A 19,160-nucleotide genomic window follows, 5' to 3' on the forward strand; every position below is an offset into this window, starting at 1 on the left:
AAAAATCTTCTCCAAAGCCAAATACAACACAATTTTCAAGCTGTATAATTAGTTAAAAGGAAAAAAAATAGTTTTGTGTTTTAAGTAATCGCAAAGAATAGGAAATATAAGCTAAATAGAAACTAGCATTACTATATTAACACAATTTAAAGAAAAAAAAGAGTTCTGACTCCCTCATTTTTGATCGAATGTGTATAGTAGAGAGAAAAAAAGCTATCATAAACTTCAAGGAAGAGCTACTTACATTCTCACAACTCTAAGTTAATCCTGACAAACCTCTCCCCCGGAAAGAACACAATGGAAGAATCTGTTGCATTCAATTCCAAAATATCTAAATCCAAAATATCACAAAAGTATGACAGCCACTTATTTACAGTTTTTTTTCAGCACTGTGAAAGGCACATTTATCTTTTTATACATGTTTCTGCTAATGTCCTAAATTTGGGTTCCAGCTGATCTAAGAAGTCAAGTGCCTCTTCTTCATGCTGATCACTGCAGCAGCCTACAGAACCAGCCAAAGATCCTTTTCCTTCATAGTTATATGAAAGGAGATAATCTTCAGAATGTTTCTGTTCTTCATCCTGTCTGCATAGGTGCACCTTCTGCATAGGAAAAGAACATTATTATTTTCTTAAATTGTTATCCTAAACATATTGCATAAAAATAATTTCTTTGATTTACCTTTCATTGATTAATTTTTAATCAGAGTGTGTCCTCTAATGGATTCCTACATACAAAAAATGCACATCATTGGTCTATATCATTCAGACTATAAAATATAAGTATTTAATAATAAATCATTTCTATGAATCACGTATATAAAAGTGATAGAGGAAGAACCTGTTTAAATAACCTGTCAAACAACTAAAATTCACTTGAAATTAAAAGTCAGAATTACACTTAACTAGTCAGACAGGTAGTAAAGAGCTTTTGATCTCTAAAGCATGGAACCATTAATGTTCATCACTATTGTCAAGGATGAGGTCCTAAGTTAGTAAAAAGAATGTAGTTAGAATAAAAGCTGACATTCTCAAAACAAACAAACAAACAAAAAACCCAAAGCAACAACAAAACTAACACATGCACAAAGATATCTGAGTAATTATTCTAAAATAAATTATTCTAAAATAAATTATTCTAAATGAAAAACAGCATACTGCTTAAAATTTAAGCCAAGAAAAGAAAGTCCACCTATGCCCCCAAAAAGATGAAGGATGACTTTTTAACCTAAAGAGAGGTATTCCAAATGGGAGCTAGGGGAAAAAAGTAAGAAAAAGGGAGAAAAGCCTTCTACCCAAATACGTATTTCCTTCCTGGAAAGGGTTGTATACGTCAATAACAATACAGACTCTAGGAGGCCTGTATCAAAATACTTACTTCACCTAAGCGAGGATGTGTGAAATTATGCCATTCTGAGTAAGAATATCTACACGTATCCATCATAGGCTGTCCTCCTCCTCCTCCTCCTCCTACTTCTTTGACTGATCCCAGGGTCTGATGTCCACTTCCCTTGATGGATTCCAGAGTATGCCCTTTTCCTTTCACCATTTCAAACGGTTGTTGGTCACCTGTTTTTACTCCATATCCTCCTTGATCATTTGTATTTTGTAGAGGAATTATATTGTGATCCTAAAAAAAGACACATTTTTTTTTTTAATTCAAAAGGATAAACAAATCAGGAACTGTTAGATATGTCGGATATCACATAAAATTAATGTTTGGTTTGCAAAGTCATCCATTTGTAATCTGTTAAATCGGATACACATTTACAAGTGTAAGCTTCATTCTGTTTCATTACGCGTTAAGTCTCTGCACTCTACACACAGAACACTACTATGGGATCACATAAATAAGGACTCCATGCCAACTTATAAGTGCTAATAAGTAATACTTCACAAAAAGAGAAATTTGACATTTGTCAGCATTAAGATAACTTTCTTGCTTTTCTGAGTGAAGTAAACTTAATGATTCTTAGTGTAGTCACCTAATTTTTGGGGAGGGCAGAATTAGTGAAGAGACAGCATCTGAGGAGATAAGTTCTACTGCATCAATGCAGTTTTGGGCTGGACTATATTCATGGTATATAGGATTTCAGAATACTTCAGCTGACAAAATGAAAAACATATTGGCTGAACACAGACTGTTCAATTAGATTTTTTTCTACTGGCTCAGAAATCAACCTATCAATCAGGTTAAGAGGATCGCAAAAATTGCCCCTGTCACATCTATAAAAACCTATCATATGCTAAATTTAGTATTCCTTCTTCAAAGAAGAACAATGATAATGCTTTGCCATAATCACGTATTTAACATGGGCAAAACAGTTAAATTTTCATTTAACTGTTGAAAATGCCTGACATAATTAAAATATCTACCTAAAACTTCCAATCCAAACAGCTAAAGTTTCAGGAGTTACAAGCAACTGGGAATAGGGTTTTGTAATAGACTAACATATATTTAAATATATTTGGTACTCCTAACTCTGCCTAAACCAAATATTCTTTTTAAATGGACAAAGCACATCTACTGATCCTTGCAAGTATTCAAAGAGAAATGCTATGGGTATCTTAACCACGTGTTTCTACATTGAAATAAATAGATAACTCACCATCACTTCTTCCCCTGGAGCTTCCGTATTTGAAATGATTAAGTTGTGATTAGCACAATCATCAGTGACTTGTCTGTGCATTATCCCAGAGCCACAACAGCCACAAATTGTAATCAAGATTACTACGGAGAAAAAGTAAGTGAGAAAGATACTATGAGTTTTATCTCATAATGATACTTATTTTAGACCAAAAATAAATATTGTTGTAATAGCATTTTAAATTGCTTAAGCATCAAAAATGATTAAAACAATTATTTGTTTCTAAAAATACCAATAATCTACTCATTTATTTTCAAATAATAAATGGAGTTTTCACTATATTCTTGAACTACTTTTTTATTCCAAAATTTCTCTTGACTTCTCTAAAATAAATGCAAGCTCCTTTCCTAAAACATTCCAAGACCAAAAAAAACATGTACTATATTGTACTACTATATGCTGTACTGCATGTTAGACATTTTTATTTATTCATAAGCAGATGTCAAATTATGTCATAAGGAACTAATGCGTGATAAAGAACTAATGTGTGATAAGGAACTAATATGTAAACTACTGTAGTACTGCAGTACAGTAGCTTAGCTACCGCAAAAATACTGAGCGTTCTCACAGGGACGCAGCCAGAAATAAGTTTGTATTTAAAAAAAGCACATGCATAACTAATACTACTCCTAAATGAAGAACAGGATATTTCATTCAAAGAACTATTCTTTCCTTCTCTTTATCAAACCAATATCTTAAAACGAAGCCCATGAGGAATAACTTAGTTCTGCCTAACTACCCATGAGCAATTTGATTTCTGCTCATAAATCTATGCGGGAATTAGCCCAGAGCCACTTCGCACTTTGATGCAATGATCAGCTATCGGTGCGACCTGCATCAGTAACCCAGTGGATAGCCTGCTGATTCTGGCAATAGGAAGAAGACATCCACACCAGCACTGAGCACAGGATGTACAGGATAAAACTGTCCACAATAAAAGAACAAGTCTGTCTTGAACTGAATAGCTAAGGGACAGTGATAGAAACCTATCTAATCCTTCACAAGGTACCTCTACTGAGCATCTCCAATGCAAGTTCCACCTCACAATAACATCTTAAATTCAGTTATCTGTGGTGTTCAGATAAAGCACAGATATACCTAGCTTTCAAAACATGTGCAGGTCCCAGTGTTTTATCTACCCAGCAAGAATAGATAGCTAACTTTGAGTAGAGAGAAGACTGGTCATTGAAAGCAGAAAGCACTGAAGCATTTGTTACTTTAGCATGTCCTCAGGTGATTAAAGATGAGGAGTTTTCATTAATCTATTCCGTCTATAGAATCATCAGATTCCTCCTAAAAACATGAACACTGTGTGGTACAGTCAGCACCATCCGTGGCTACAGAGACACTATGATTCTTGTTAACACGGAGGTCTTGCTTTGTTATATTCATCACTATCATCTCCTTACTGGTTAACAGTGACATTTACCTGTTAAGTACCTGTTAGTCTTTGGTAAACTTGGTAACACAAAATGTATTTAACAGGTCTACTGTGGAACTAATCTGTCCAACATTATGCTGTCTCTGTAAAATTTATTGTTAAATTCAGTGCCTCAGAGTCTCAATGTTTTATTCCATGAAATATGAAGGATCACCAAAAAGCTCTAGGAAAGAGATTTCAGAATTCCTGCAGAATGCAAAATGCATTTTTTTCGGCCTTGCTTACATGGACATATAGAATATCTTACAAAAAGTATCTTACAGTCACAAGGACAAAACAGAGGTGAGAAATATGTGATACCAATATAAATATAACAGGTGCCTTAAGTCACTGATGAGGGCTTATCGAGCCTGAATAGAAAGAAATGCTGCAGTCAAGTTAAAATTGAGCTCTCTAAGCTTATTTTAAAATAAGTGTTCTGCAATTCATATTGAAAAAGTATACTTACACAGCAGTAAGAGTGATCCTAAGATCATGGCAAGGATGGCCCATACCCCAAGACTGACACTAGGGCCAGCTCTTGGCAAGTCACGAGGGTCGGTACCTTCTTCAGTGCAATCGCTTGGAGTATCACAATTACAGTAATTAACTGTTATATAACTGACTCCTTGTTTTCCTCCGTTATCAGACACGCTTATAGGAATAGTGTACTTTCCAAATGGAATGTCACCCCTTGGTGAAAGATATGCTGATTTATCTGGGAAAAAAAAAAGTTGAAAAGACATCCACTGTTAAATATAATTGAAATTCCCCTGGCCCCTTTCACTCTTACCCCAATCAACTCCTAGCAGTCCAAAAAGCATCATCAGTTATTAGAAAGGGAGAGAGATGCTGTGCAAAATTACACAACTAGATTTTATCCTTGATAATGAGATACAGCCATGCAATTGTCACTGTAAGATTGCTCTTAGTTTCTGGTATAACTATACTGCTACCAGATCCATATTATCTAGTTTTAAGTTATCTTTAATGTGCTAAAAGTAAACTACTAGTAGCATGAAAATAAGTATTTGAAAGCACTTACAGTCTTCCACATCCTATTTCAACACCCTTTTTAAAAAATACACTTGCAAAAAAAAAAGCGTATTTTTTTAAAAAATGCACTTTTGAAAATAAATGATTTGAAACTTTCAACTTGATTCAGTTCATGATGGGAAATGACACTGTATTAACTCATAAATAACATCACTGGTATTTATTAAAGGATTTTTATGGTCCAATTGCAATAATTAATCCAAAAACAAATTAACCACTTCCATCCTTTAGCATAGGAGACACTATACTCAATGGGAAATGAAATGCATTCAGTCTGTTGCCCTGCTATTAGCAATGACTAGTGAGCATATGTTTTAAAGGCTGAAAAAAATATGTAAAACAACATCTACCATTGATGAACATAATGGTTGCTTTTTGTACATGCATATGAAACTTTTTGTCTCTTCTAAAATATTTTTTTCAATTTGCGTAACATAAATCTTGAAGCTTCCAAGTGGTCTTTGTTCTCAGACTTTTCTATCATTTCCTTTTATTCATGAATTTTTGTCATGAAGTCCCACTTCTGAACCAGACCCCTCTGAGGCTTGACAACACAGTAGCAAATGTATTTTTTCAGTTCTTAATGCTTTTATCAGAAAATACTTTGTCACCTACGACTTTTTGCATGAGCACATCTAAGGGGACAGTGACTGCTTTTGTAGTAAATCCTTTACCTGCTTCTATGAAAATTATCCAAATTAACATAAATACACTATGGAAGGCAATAATATTTTCACTGAACTCAGCTGCAGCTAAAGTGTGCTGGATGTCAGCCCAATTGAGAAAATAATTACCAAGATATTTCCAGATTACCTCTAATCAATTTTAGGTAATGTTTCAGTTTCCCAGTCCTTTCCCATAATAGCAGCCTAAAAAGAGATTTATTTTTTCCTTTGGCACCATAGCCACTGCATACTTACATTCTTCTAAAGTTATGCGTGTATGCTCTTACAGAGGTGTTGGCGTTTACTCTATATCCCCTAGATCTAGATTAAATGAAATGCAGAGGGATTTAAGAGATTAGACCTGAAACAGGTATGCCAACTTCTGTGATAAACAAGGCTCAGGAAAAGGTATTAGTTATCAAACAAGTGAAACACACCCTAATCTCCTGACTGCCAAGACGCAATAACCCTACTTGCAGTGGAAGATATTCTACTTTTTTTCAAATGTACAGCAGGATGCAGTTGAACATACCGTTATGCGGGGTTACCTTCCATGAGGCAGACAAGCTTCGGTCAGCGACACGATACACAAAAGGCATGCTGAAAGGAGACACATCAGCATCCTGCGCTGTGAGGCAGATCGGCTTTCGGTCTCTGCACATTATGTACTCTGTTTTAGCGATGCGCGGGTAGTTCTTGTTCCCAGGCCTGATGATAACCTGAATAGTTCCAGTGCCTGTCTTGCCACCTGCAAGATAAAAAGGGTTGCTTTTAGTGCTTATTTACAGTGCATTGTTTCTTTACTTCTACTCTTAGGTTCCAGAATCAAATATAATCATTTGTAATATCTAAGTTTAACTGTAAAGTGGAAAGTAGCTACTGATTTAGCTAAAAGCAGAACAGGAATTTTTTCTTTGCTATTTCTACAGAGTCCTTCTCTTTGTTCACGTGGTCATACCGTAGATCACTTGGTTAGAAACCATTAAGTGCAACCAAAAACAGGAGATGGAAAGTATGAAGAGGAACTAGTCTGTTCTGGGAAGAGAGTACAAAGTATTGCAGTTGGTTTCTTCCTCTTTATGTGCTATCCTCAAAGGAACTGCAGGCACAGGAGGGAGACGACAAGAAAGACAGAGCAGAAAAGGAATCTGCAGCTGAAAGTTTTGCTGCTTCTGAGCAAGAGACAGGTGGCAGGGCGATTTTTCATAAAAACGCTCCAAAACAAAAAAAAAAACCAAACAAACAAAAAAAAATCAGAGCTTCTAAGATGACTGTGAACGTGAACACCTTTCAGATACCATTTTTTTGTTTTCTTCCCACTGAGTCACTAGGCCATACCAGGATTCAGCACCCAAACATACTATGTAATTCTCTACATGTGAGAACTGATCAAGTTCTCCCTTCCAATTTCTTTTTTTTTTAATGATATAGGAATGGTCAATACTTGCAAGTGCATACCAATGAAATTCCATCAAGTCAATTTTTTTAAAAATTTCTCTGCAGATGTCTAATTGCAGAGGCATATATTGTATTTTCTCTATGCACGATAAAATTCATAACATATTTAGCTTTAGAAAAAAAGTACTTTTTAATATGATACATATTTCAGAGCTAAATCTCCTGTTAAAACAGATAGTAAATATGTATACCCAAAGTAATCATAAAGAAGAGATCACAGAATCATAGAATCCTTAAGGTTGGAAGGGACCTCTAGAGGGCATCTAGTCCAACCCCCCTGCACATGCAGGGTAACCTAGAGCACGTGGCACAGGACTGCGTCCAAGAGGGTTTTGAAGATCTCCAGAGAAGGAGACTCCACAACCTCTCTGGGCAGCCTGTTCCAGCGCTCTGTCACCCTCATTGTTAAGAAATTTTTCCTTAAGTCCCTGTGGAACTTTTGATGCTTCAGTTTGTGGCCATTACCCTTAGTTCTCTTGGTGGCCACCAGTGAAAAGAGGTCAGCACCATCCTCCTCGCTGCCTCCCCTGAGGTACTTATAGACACTGATTAGATCCCCTCTCAGCCTTCTCTTCTCCAGGCTGAACAGGCCCAGCTCCCTCAGTCTCTCCTCATAGGGCAGATGTTCCAGGCCCCTGATCATCCCTGTAGCCCTGTGCTGGACTCTCTCCAGCAGCTCCACATCCCTCTTGTACTGTGGACAGAACTGGACACAATACTGCAGATGTGGCCTCACCAGGGCTGAATAGAGGGGCAGGATCACCTCCCTCGACCTGCTGGAGACGCTCTTCTTAATGCACCCCAGGATCTCATTGGCCTTCTTGGCCACGAGAGCACACTGCTGCCTCATGGTCAACTCGTCGTCCACCATGACACCCAGGTCCCTCTCTGCAGAGCTCCTCTCCAGAAGGTCAGGTCCCAGCCTGTACTGGTGTCTGGGGTTATTCCTCCCCAGGTGCAGGACCTTGCACTTGACCTTGTTGAATTTCATGAGGTTTCTCACCGGCCAGTTGTCCAGTTTGTCCAGGTCCCCCTGGATGGCAGTGCAGCCCTCTGAGGTATCGGCTACTCTTCCCAGTTTCGTGTCATCAGCAAACTTGCTGAGGGAGCACTCTGTGCCTTCATCCAGGTCATTGATGAATAAATTGAACAGAGCTGGACCAAGGACTCACCCCTGGCAGGCACCGCTAACTACAGGCCTCAAATGCTTACTAATGTTACGTCAGAACCAAAACCTGTTTTAGAAGAGAGAACTTGAGTGTCCAAACATTCCCTACAATTAACTGACTACATAAGAGCTCCTCACTGAGCAAGATATAACACTGCTACGGAACCTAAACTCCTGAAGATGAGTATGAGCTTGATAACATACAGCAGTGAATACGCCTATTACTATCGGTTCTCTTAATTTACAGTCTCCAAAATGAAGACACTAAGAGGTCAAAGAGATAGAAAACAATAGGAGAGCTCCAAGAGTAAGAACCTCATATTTGAAAAATAATATGTACAACTATTCCTCTGTTGCCAACTTCAGGGCAGCCAGATGCTATCAAAAAAGAAAAAAATCAATGTGTAAATAAATAAATGCAACACCAAAATCCCTGGGTTTTAATTTAATAAAGCAATTTTAAATAGGAGCAGATGTACTGCCTAATATTCCTTGCACATTTGATATAGAGTCATCCCAGGGTACGACATGAGACAAAGTGGGCCTCTGATCTGGCCATGTATAGCTGTTCCTACATATGATTGGCTTATGCAGATCTTTTGCAGATCTTTTGCAGATGAGCAGATCTTTTGCAGATGACAAAGGATACTGAGAACATTTGGTACTCACTTCTGTCTATTGCGAGGACTGTAATGTTGCATTGACCTCGTCTCATATCTCCCACATCGCGGTCCAAGACTTTGCTAGTTCGGACTTCACCTGTTTTTTCAGCTATGTTAATCCAATTACATTGGCCAGGTGCTATCCGGTAGCTGTCAAGAATAATTTTGTAATTTAAGAAAAGGCTTCAAACAAATCAACAAACCAGCCTATATGTAACACACACATGCAGATCAGGATATTTGTATTTATACACACACGCACATCTGCACATACATATAGCCCATATCTCCCTCATTCTGTACACCGAGTAAACTAAAAAATAACATTGTTTCATACCATATGCCTTCACTATTCCCAGTTTCTGGATCTTCTGCCACATAACGCCCAATAAGTGTCCCCATCTCTTCACATTCTTTAACCTCCAGAGTAAGGAGACAGGGTTTGAAAACAGGTCCCTCATCAACATCAATGACGTGCACTATAACTGTACTGGTGCTCTGGGCAAGTTGTCTTGAATGTGGTGCTAACACATAAGGTGCCTCATTGTTGACAGAAATCACAAGGGTCCTTTGCCTGGAGCTTTCATAATCCAGACCCTGTAAAACAGATTATTTTTTTTCTTCATAACAGTATAAAACTTGTTGTTGTTTCCCCAAAACAATTATTAAATGGACAAAACTGTACAATATCTCATTTATTTACAGAAGAAATCATCTATTCTTTTGGAACATCCAGCTTGAGACACAGTAAAGGGACATGATTTTCAGTGAAAATTAAGTTCTAACTATGTTCTAACTAAGAAAATAATCTAAGGTGCTGTCTTTAACAATGTAAATATGACTGCAGCACAACTTTACAATAACACTCTGCTATACATTTGCAGAAATGGTGGAGGGTTTCCTTCTCCCATATCTAGCTGATCACTATTTTAGTTTAATAATATCTCCTTTCTAGAACAAGTCAGTCACACCCCTTATTATCTTCTATCATGACTCTACATGATTGCAAATGTATCTGACCTTATGGGGCTGATCAACAGCCTCTACAAAAGCAGTCTTAAGACACCTTCTCCAAAGATATAGTACGTCATTAATAGAGCTATTTATATCCTAAACACATCAGTATGCTAGAGTGTTATACTCCGCAAGAAGCAGGTTAGTACACTCTGCACATAGCTTTAGAAAAGCTTTATTTAAATGATTACTGGCAACAAAACATTAAATAAAATCCAAACTTAACTGGCATCTCTCTGCCAGTTCACCTGATTGAAGATTGTTGTTACATCTTCAAATTTTAATATTAAAATACTTTGTTCCTTAGAACACACCTCTTATTGCACAGTTTTAACAGACAATGAGAATGATAATCAGGGCCTAAGGAACATGCCAAAGTAAAAGTTGTTAAGTGTGATAGCTCACAAAATGAATAAGACCGGAGAAGGTGCCCATCAATCCTTCTCTGGCCTCTCATTTCTATGAAAAGCATAGACATGGAACAATCCCCAGTTACTTCCCTAGAGCTAAACAACTCAAACTGTGGAACCAGCCTAAAATGCCATGTTTTGCTGGCATGATAAAATAAAGCATTCTTTGAATGCTGCATACACAAAAACTAGTAGTAGTCTGAAAGATGAATTATTAAACTTTTGTTCAAATTACATATAATGAAGAGGCCTAATTTGCAGTACACTTTTAAAGCTGTTTCAGAATACAGTTGAGTTTAGTAAGAAAACATAATTTACCTGATAGCTGGAGATATTCATTGAATAAAAATGAGATTTATGTTAATGGCTTTAAAAACAACACCCCAAGACACACAGATTTTTCTCCAGCATTCTCTTTGTAACTTACCTTGACAACGCACAGAATCCCTTCATTCGTGTTTCGGTCCGTTGTAATTTCAAAGGAGCGATCATCATTTCCTCTAGTAATTTCAAAAACAGCTCCTGAGCCAGGTGAACCAGGTTCATCAAGATCGAGAACAGCAATTCTCAGTATTTCTACATTCACTCTGTTTTCTTCCACCCGTGCTTCATACTTAAAATATGAAAATATTGATTTAAGTCAGAGAATACCATTCCACAATTGCACAATGCAGGAGTGAAAGAATACTGTATTTAAATGAGTATTCCTTCCCCTGACTTCTTAAACCCAATTTAGCAACCTGGTGTAACGATCCATTTTGTTTTAATGCATTAGTGTATTGTCCACACTTTTCTACTATCTGCTATGGTAAGTCTTACCTGTAAGCACAGTTGAAATCTCTAAAAGTCTCAACGACATAATTAAGTCTGGAATTCTCCTTCCCAGAAAGGAGCAATATCCCCCTGAGCTACATCAGCTATAGATGCTGATATTTATACAACATGATCAAGTTGAGAACAAGGAAAGGTTATGGGGTAAACGAAGTAAATGTATATATATATGTGTGTGTGAGTGTGTATACATATATACACGCATATATGTAAGGAACCCACAGAAGGATAAGAAAAGTCTAGAAGGGTGAAATATCTCTCTACTTGGATGGCAGGGAATTAAAGGGTTTTTTTTTTTTTTCATTTATGTGTTTTTTAAAGAACTGTGTTTGTGGAAGTTCAGAAAGCATAAATAGGAGTAATTCCAAGGTACCATTATTGATGATATTATGCAGTAGTGAGAAAAAAAAAAAGAATATAATATACATAATGGAAAATTATCTCCTTTTGTTCAGCTTTGTATTACAAAGTCTTTCATCATATTTCATTTTTATACCTATGTTTACTGAAGCATAGTCTCTGTCCTAAAACTGCCACTAACTGAAGAGAAGTTAACCTAATAATTAAAGGTCAAATTTTGTCCCTGGTATAAACTTCTGAAAAATGGCAGTCACAATTTTTAAGTTAAAATGTGAAGGAAGAAAGGGAAGTAATTCAGAAGGATAAAATAAACAGGATTTAAAGCTGGGTTATAGCTATGGTTGAACAAGAAATTGTTCAAATAGTATTTCTGTATGGAGAGAAATGAGTTGGAATAGCAAAAAAAAAAAAAAAAACTGTTGCAAAATATTGGTGCATCTCCTTCATTGACACCAACTTATTTTCATATGTGTCATAATGTCATAGAAGTAGCCAAAAGCTGATAAGGGTCAGTGAGGCTGTGGACATGTTTAGTATTAAATCTTGGCCTATCTAAATATGGTTACATTATCAGATTGCTGCACTGGAGCAGGAACCATGACTGAATCACATTAGTTTCCACTCAGTAGTCTTAAGGTAAATGACTGAAAATGCCTAATACACACCAAATGTGCCTGTCAAACAATATGGCAATCTCAAACCCTTATAAGAGAAGTTATTTTGACAATAGAATAGTATGCCAAGACATTAGGCTTCATACCCAAATGACTGCTGTTGGGAGATGAGAAAGGGGATCAAAATCTATAATTTCTTTACCTTTTTACACACACTTAGTTTATGAAGACTTACTTGCATGTGCTTAAAAGATGGTGCATTGTCATTTGTATCTTCAATTTTAATAACAGCTGTTCCCGTGGTACACAAACCAAAAGGCTGACCTGCCATATCTCTTACTTCAATTAATAATGTATATTTGGATACCAGCTAAAAAGGAATAAAAAAAAAACAAAAATTTGACCTCTTAGATTTTTTTAATCACATAGTCATACACCAGAGCTTTACTCCTATGCCACAAATCTGTTTTAACCTCAGCATTATTCCCTTCAAAAGCAAGACAATTTGGAGGCTTTTCTGCTTAGAGGTCCAAAACGAAAGTCAGTAAAATATTTTCAGTGGCTAAGCAGTGTTAAGTTTAGAATCTATTAGTGATACATGAACCACGTTCTATATCAAATAAAGTTTTTCACAGTATCCACAGAAACCTTAGTTTTCCAACATTTTACATCTAGGAGGACATAATGGCACAACTACATCTGCTATCCACCTCCTTCCAGAGTTATTTGCAGTGGGAAACTACTCTTTATGTTTTCAACTGGTACGATGCCTCAGTTCTTTGGGCTTCTTTTTAGCTTCTTTTTCTTCTGTCTTTTATTTCAGTGAGGAAAACCAGAAGTACTCCTGTGGTCAGGTTTTGTTTGGGCTACATGTGACAAGGCTAGGCCTGCCATTTGGCATGGTCTGAGCAGAAAAAGCCAGTGCTCTTATCAGTTCAAATAGGATCACTGATAAAGAGCACACTTAAATCTGTAACTTGAGTCATGGCAGCACAATACCTTATTTAGCCTTAGTAATACCTGAGCAACTGAATGGAGGAAGGAGGGAAGGGACACGAAAAGGGGGAGTTTATGAATTACAACAGTGATTCTAGCTCTCAGTCTCTGGAACTAAGATTAGGTTACGTGGGTGGAGGACACAATTCTCCTGTTCTACTTCAGACCTGTATCTTTAAAGGATAGGTAGCAGACTTGTTTTTCAAGCTTTTCTTTCCTGGGCGGTTGCTGTGATTGTTTCTACAGTAGCCATGGTCAAACTCAGTCACTGCGCACCTGCAAGTGCACAGTTTTGGGACACACATCCATTATGGATTTCCAGACACAAAGCAAAATAAGTAGTCCAGAACACAGTTACTTCTAACCTAGAAAGAGGTGCGCATATAGCAGTGTTTCATTTCTAGAACAACTGTTGTATACCCAAGAATATTTTTTGTTATTTATGTCTGCTTTTTTTTCTAGTTTAAATAATTTTGCAAGTGATAATATCCGCCCCCCCCCCGCCAAAAAAAAAAAAATAAATCTTATAGCAACTCTGCTTTGTACCTACCACACTTGAAAACTATTTGATAAACTATCTATGGTTTAGATTACATTACTTTTTAGGTCTTTCATATTAGAGATACTTTTGCTGAATAGAGTATGACTGATCACTTCAAGAAAGGTTGGTTCACCTTCCCTAAAAAGAAGCAGGGATACTCAATGTGCATAAGGAAGTAACAATAGCTCACAGGATTTACAAAAAGGGGAATACAGAAAGAGCTGTTTGGTGTCAAATTCAGCAGGAGTTTCCCCCACCCAGGTTAGCTAGAATGTGGTGGATCTGCACGGAAGCCCCTCTGGACCGAACACAGGATCCTCTGGAAAGCTTCAGGAGCTCCTTACAGAGGAACGAGTAGCCAAAATGTTTTATCTGGTGATTCCCCATGACAAGAATTCAGCATTAGGGAATTATCTGTGAGCAGCAGAGCAAAGAATTGCAAGCAGCAGCTCAGTGCTTCAGATAAGAATCACCTCTCTATCCAGCTGCGGTGATAACACAGAAATGACACCTGTGTCACCATGTATACCAAATACTGGGGTAACCGGTGGAGTTTGTGACACAATGCGGTATTTCAATGTGGTATGTAGAGTAAAAGGTTCATCTCTGTCCTCTGCAGTCATTTGTCCAACTACTACACCTGTGAACACAATACAGAGAATTTAAGTTCTGGTAAAATTAATAACTACCCAAAAATATTCAAACATTTTTTGGTTATTTGAGTATTTTGAGTATATACATGAAAATGGTTTTCTGCTAGTTATTCCTAAAGGAAAACAGCATTGGAAAAAATGTGTATGAGAATACAGTAACCGCATAAAATGATCTATTTTAATCTTTTGTCATTTTTTTTCCTCTTCTTCAAACGAAACTGTAATTATTGCAGTTGCCAAATGAATAAAAAGAATAATCAAAGAATATTAAGAGGTTAGTTTTCAGTTAGTATTTTTGGCAGTGACTTCTGAAAATCCCAAACACAGCTGAGAAGGAGCTACTGAGGTGGGAGAGGGTGTTCAGTGATTTCTGACGTGGTTCAAATTACAATTCTACCTCTCAGGGACTTGCACCATACTTCATCTGATTAGTTTTGGAACAAAATTTCACCTAAAACCATAATTTACCCATTAAAAGTTCTAACAGCTCAGAGAACAAAATGTGACTGTTCTGTGGTAAATGTTAAGATACTTGATTTTTTGGAAAACAAGCTAGGCCTCCTTCACTATACGCTAATCTGAAAGATGAGAGAGAAGGATAAAACAGGGCTTTTCCATTCCTTATTCTCTTATTCCTTATTTTGTCCTCTATTACATGGACACAGGAAGTCTGTAACTAGCAAATCTCCTCTTACAGGTCTATGCAGAAGGAAGCCTTTTATGTATTGCTGTTACTTTTCTTCCACCCCAGCAAAACGTCCTACCTTGTTTAACTAGTTTGAACACACTTTAAGTTTAATCAAAAGTGGTTTATTCCTTAGAATAATACCAATTTAGTTGCTTAGGAAATGAATCTGTTAGCCGCTGCTTTCACGTACATCAAAATATTTTATGGGAACAAGGGATTTTGGATAAAATGAAAAAAATAAAAGTATTCTTAAGTTTTACACTATTTTAAGAATGCTGAGGCATCTCAGTTTTTGAAAACTTCTGTTTATATAGTATTTTTCGCTAATATTGAGTTGGAATTTTTGAATTTTTCTAATGAATAAGAAATCTTATCACGCTCTTTGAAAATTCACCCTTTGTTGAAAAGAAATAACCCTTTGGAAATCCTGCTGTTAATGGTTAAATGTTGGAATTATATCTAGTCATATCCACATATAACTGAACTGAATAACACTTTCCATGTTCACTGATTTAAAAGCCTTCTTACCAGGTTTAGAATTTTCAGGGACACAAAACTCAAAAACATCCTGTGTAAAGTGTGGAGCATTATCATTATCATCCTCTATCCTGATTGTATGCACGAGCGGTACCTCTGGTGAATATCCATCAGGAGTGCTTGCAAAGCAGATGATCTGTAAGACAGAAATTCAGTAGCTCTTCATACTGAAGTACCATTACACTTTTAATTCAGTGGAGGAATCAACAAAATGAAATGCAGTGAGATGAGCATATCTTTCTAAACACTCAGGAGAACTCGCTAGGATTTTATCTAGCTTATGTTTGTCTCAAGCCTTTTGAAGGTCCTGCAAGCATTTATACTTTATTGTTTAATAAATCTGAGATTTTGAGTCACTGTTTCACTATCTTCACTTTAAGTTGGCAGTATTTTTTTTGACTGGGGCAACATGCTAGACACATTGGTATAGAAACAGGTTCTTTGGCCAAACAGAAGAGGAAGTGACAGCAAAACCGAAACCTTTACCTGCTGCTCAACATTTTCCCTTTCCACTCTTTCCCTCAAAAGTATTGGCATTGTTTCCATTTTTTCCCCAACCCTCTCAAACAGCTTTTTCAAGTCTCTTAAGCACAATATTATCTAGTGTAGATGAAGTAACTTGAGCGTTAGGAAAGGTTTTCTGTGCAACATTTAAATGCAAGCATGAACAAAAGCACAAAACAAAAGCACAAACAACAGAAAGACTATGTTCCCATTACAACAAAACCTAATAAAACACAACAATAAGTACTTCAAACTACCTGCCTAACTATGCAGAAGCAAATATTTAGAAGCAGCAGTTTATTCCCACTCACTGCTTTCTTACACTTCACAGCCACTAGAGAGAGCAGTTCACCTTATTAAAGACTAAAACCAAGCAGCTTGAGAAAATGAACCTCAAGGAAATCACAGCTGTCTGGAATTTATCACTATTTTGGTTTTATGCAATTTTTTATCCTTATGCTGAAAAAAACTTAGGAATCACTTCAAATTCTTCCCCACAGTGATACAAATCCATTATTTCATTCCAGTTATGTTGGAATTAGAATCTAATCAGTGAAAAGCAAAATCACTCTCAAGAACTAGGTGACTAGGTATTCCTTTAATGTCACTCATTTCATCTCTCCAATACCAAAACACCGGAGACCAAAACACCGAGGCAGTCAGCACAAGTACCTGATTCCAGATCTTGTCTGCACCCCATCTCCATTGTAAACCAACTTGGGAACATATGCATGACAGATAAAAGACATAAGTAATTACATATATGCAGTTTAGGTCTGTACCTGAAAACTTGGATACTGTTCACGGTCTACTGCACGAGTAGCAAAGATATTTCCAGTTTCTTTTTCTATGTAAAACAAACCCTTCGGATCTTGATCAATTCCTGGCCCACTTGCAGAATAATAAATGGTGTAGTTCTGAGCAGTGTCTGATTGGACCTATAAAGAATTAACTGTTAAGTCCAAAGAAAAAGAGCAGCCTCATTCTAATATATTCTTCCCCATTTCATGATCACACTTACTAGAAGCAGGAGCATTTAAAAAAAAAATGATTTACTTCTACCTCTTTAGAAGCTTAAACTACACAGAGAAGAACAGCTCAACTTGTGACTGCTTTCCTTCATAATGTGCATGCATGAGAAGAGGAAATTAATCCATTTCAAACTCAGAAATGTTTAGTGTCACTGAACAATTAAAGAAATAAGAATGTGCATTGAAAAAATATATTTAATTTTGGAATTTTATCTCTCAGAATGCTGTATGTATCAAGGCACATTCAGTACAGATGGCTGATAATTTCTATCTCTTTTTTATAAGTTTTTGGGGTTTTTTTAATGCATTAATGCAAATGGCTGAGAATAGGGCTTGTAACCTGGTGAAGGAAAGTAAAACAAAGGAAAAGATAAATGAAACAAACTAGTTTCATAGTCCAACGATTTGCCAATTCAGATCGTCTCCTCCATCTCATAAGAAGCACTGAAGAGACAGTTTCAGCAGTTATGTTTTTCTAAACTTCCCTACTCCCAAATACTTTCCTTATCTACTGATTGTCAGAAGTTCAGAAGATAAGATTAGTAGAATGATTACTCTGTTCAGACTCTGTTATTACACTTGCCTCCGCACTTCTACTAGCCACTCTGTAATCTAGTGAAGGCTAGGTGCATCTATGATAACTATAATTCTTGCATTTCTCCTTCACGTCTGCTTATTTGCTTTCATAGAATGTATTTCCTAATAATATAGAACATACTCAGCTGTAATATGACAGATTTACATATTAAGATCCAGAAAGGATGTGGGTATGTAGGTAAGAAGTAACTCCCAGCCCCCCAGTCTACAAAATGTTTTTCTAGACAATACTTTGGGTTGTTTTGTTCTTGTTGTTGTTGTTGCCTTTGAATTATGCCCTTCATTGAACTGCAGGCCAAAAAACTCTTTCTTCTGACAGCACTTCTCTCTTTTTACAGCTCTGGCCCATTTCCAGTTCTTCCAGACTACCATGAACATGTTATTTCTGCTACAAGATTACAAGAGGTAGTGCAGAGGATGGAATGAGACAGAAGTATTAACGGAGGAATGGCATCAGTGGAGAATTCAAGCTGTTCTTCCAGCTGCCTTCGATTTCTTTTGCAAAGTTCTTTGCTAATGTGATAATGTAGAGCTTTCATTTTCTTGATAAACATACGTCTGAATCCATAAGCAGCAACTTAGATTTTATTACACAGATCACACAGGAAAATAATTTGTGCCATAAAAATAATATAAAACCTACCTGCTGGATTTGTAGCGGAAAAGGTCCAAGTGAGTTCTCTATCATAACAGATGGAATAGGACCCCACCTTCGTTTGGTTCGCTTGAGAACTGTATCTCTAGTATGCCTTGTCTTCTGTGTCTGGATATAGAATACAAAAAAAAAAAAAATACAAATCAATCTATACATTCTTAGCTGTGTACATTCTTGCTTAATTAATACTCCACTTCTTTCCATCTTCTTTTTCCATTTCCAGTTTTCCCACTGACTGCTAATTTTTCATGATCCTCATTTCTGATTACATCTATCACAGGTCTTTGAAAGTTTTTTCATTCGCTGTAACACTGCCAATAAAATCTGTCCTCACACATCAAACATTTTTTTAAGATTATTGACATTCCTGGTTAACTTCTCGCTAGCATCTTCTGTTTCAGAAGGAAGTCTAATGACTTAACCCACACAGTAATCAAGCATCACTGAATAAAAGTACATTCTACAACAGCATGCTGTGCCCAATTCTTTGAAGCGAGCTCTCCAACATGAACTATACTCTGTAAGTCAGTATCCAAATATATAAGGTATCTTGAAATTAGAAGCTTACCTTTTCTTTATCTGCTACCAAGTTAACATGTATTTTCTTTTCTATGTGTTCTTGAATGTCCTCAAGTAATATGGTAAAAGTCTTT

General features: G+C 36.6%; 1 protein-coding gene across 1 annotated transcript; it reads right to left on the reverse strand.

The window, feature by feature from the left end:
* Positions 1 to 389: 389 nt before the first annotated feature.
* Positions 390 to 18,555, reverse strand: LOC148594125 (desmocollin-1-like). The gene is made up of 13 exons (XM_088527842.1): positions 18,496 to 18,555; positions 17,007 to 17,162; positions 15,712 to 15,856; positions 14,316 to 14,482; positions 12,541 to 12,675; positions 10,928 to 11,113; positions 9,414 to 9,673; positions 9,084 to 9,226; positions 6,321 to 6,536; positions 4,537 to 4,785; positions 2,609 to 2,730; positions 1,378 to 1,629; positions 390 to 602 (listed from the first exon to the last, which is right to left on the reverse strand). Exons 1-13 carry the CDS (start codon positions 18,538 to 18,540, stop codon positions 405 to 407), a joined length of 2,274 nt encoding a protein of 757 aa, XP_088383968.1. The 5' UTR covers positions 18,541 to 18,555; the 3' UTR covers positions 390 to 404.
* Between the last annotated feature and the right edge of the window lie 605 nt (positions 18,556 to 19,160).

Source organism: Tinamus guttatus, unplaced genomic scaffold, assembly GCF_059628265.1.
Source record: "Tinamus guttatus ecotype Peru unplaced genomic scaffold, ASM5962826v1 Tinamus_guttatus_pri_ptg000292l, whole genome shotgun sequence".
Classification (NCBI taxonomy): Eukaryota; Metazoa; Chordata; class Aves; order Tinamiformes; family Tinamidae; genus Tinamus; species Tinamus guttatus.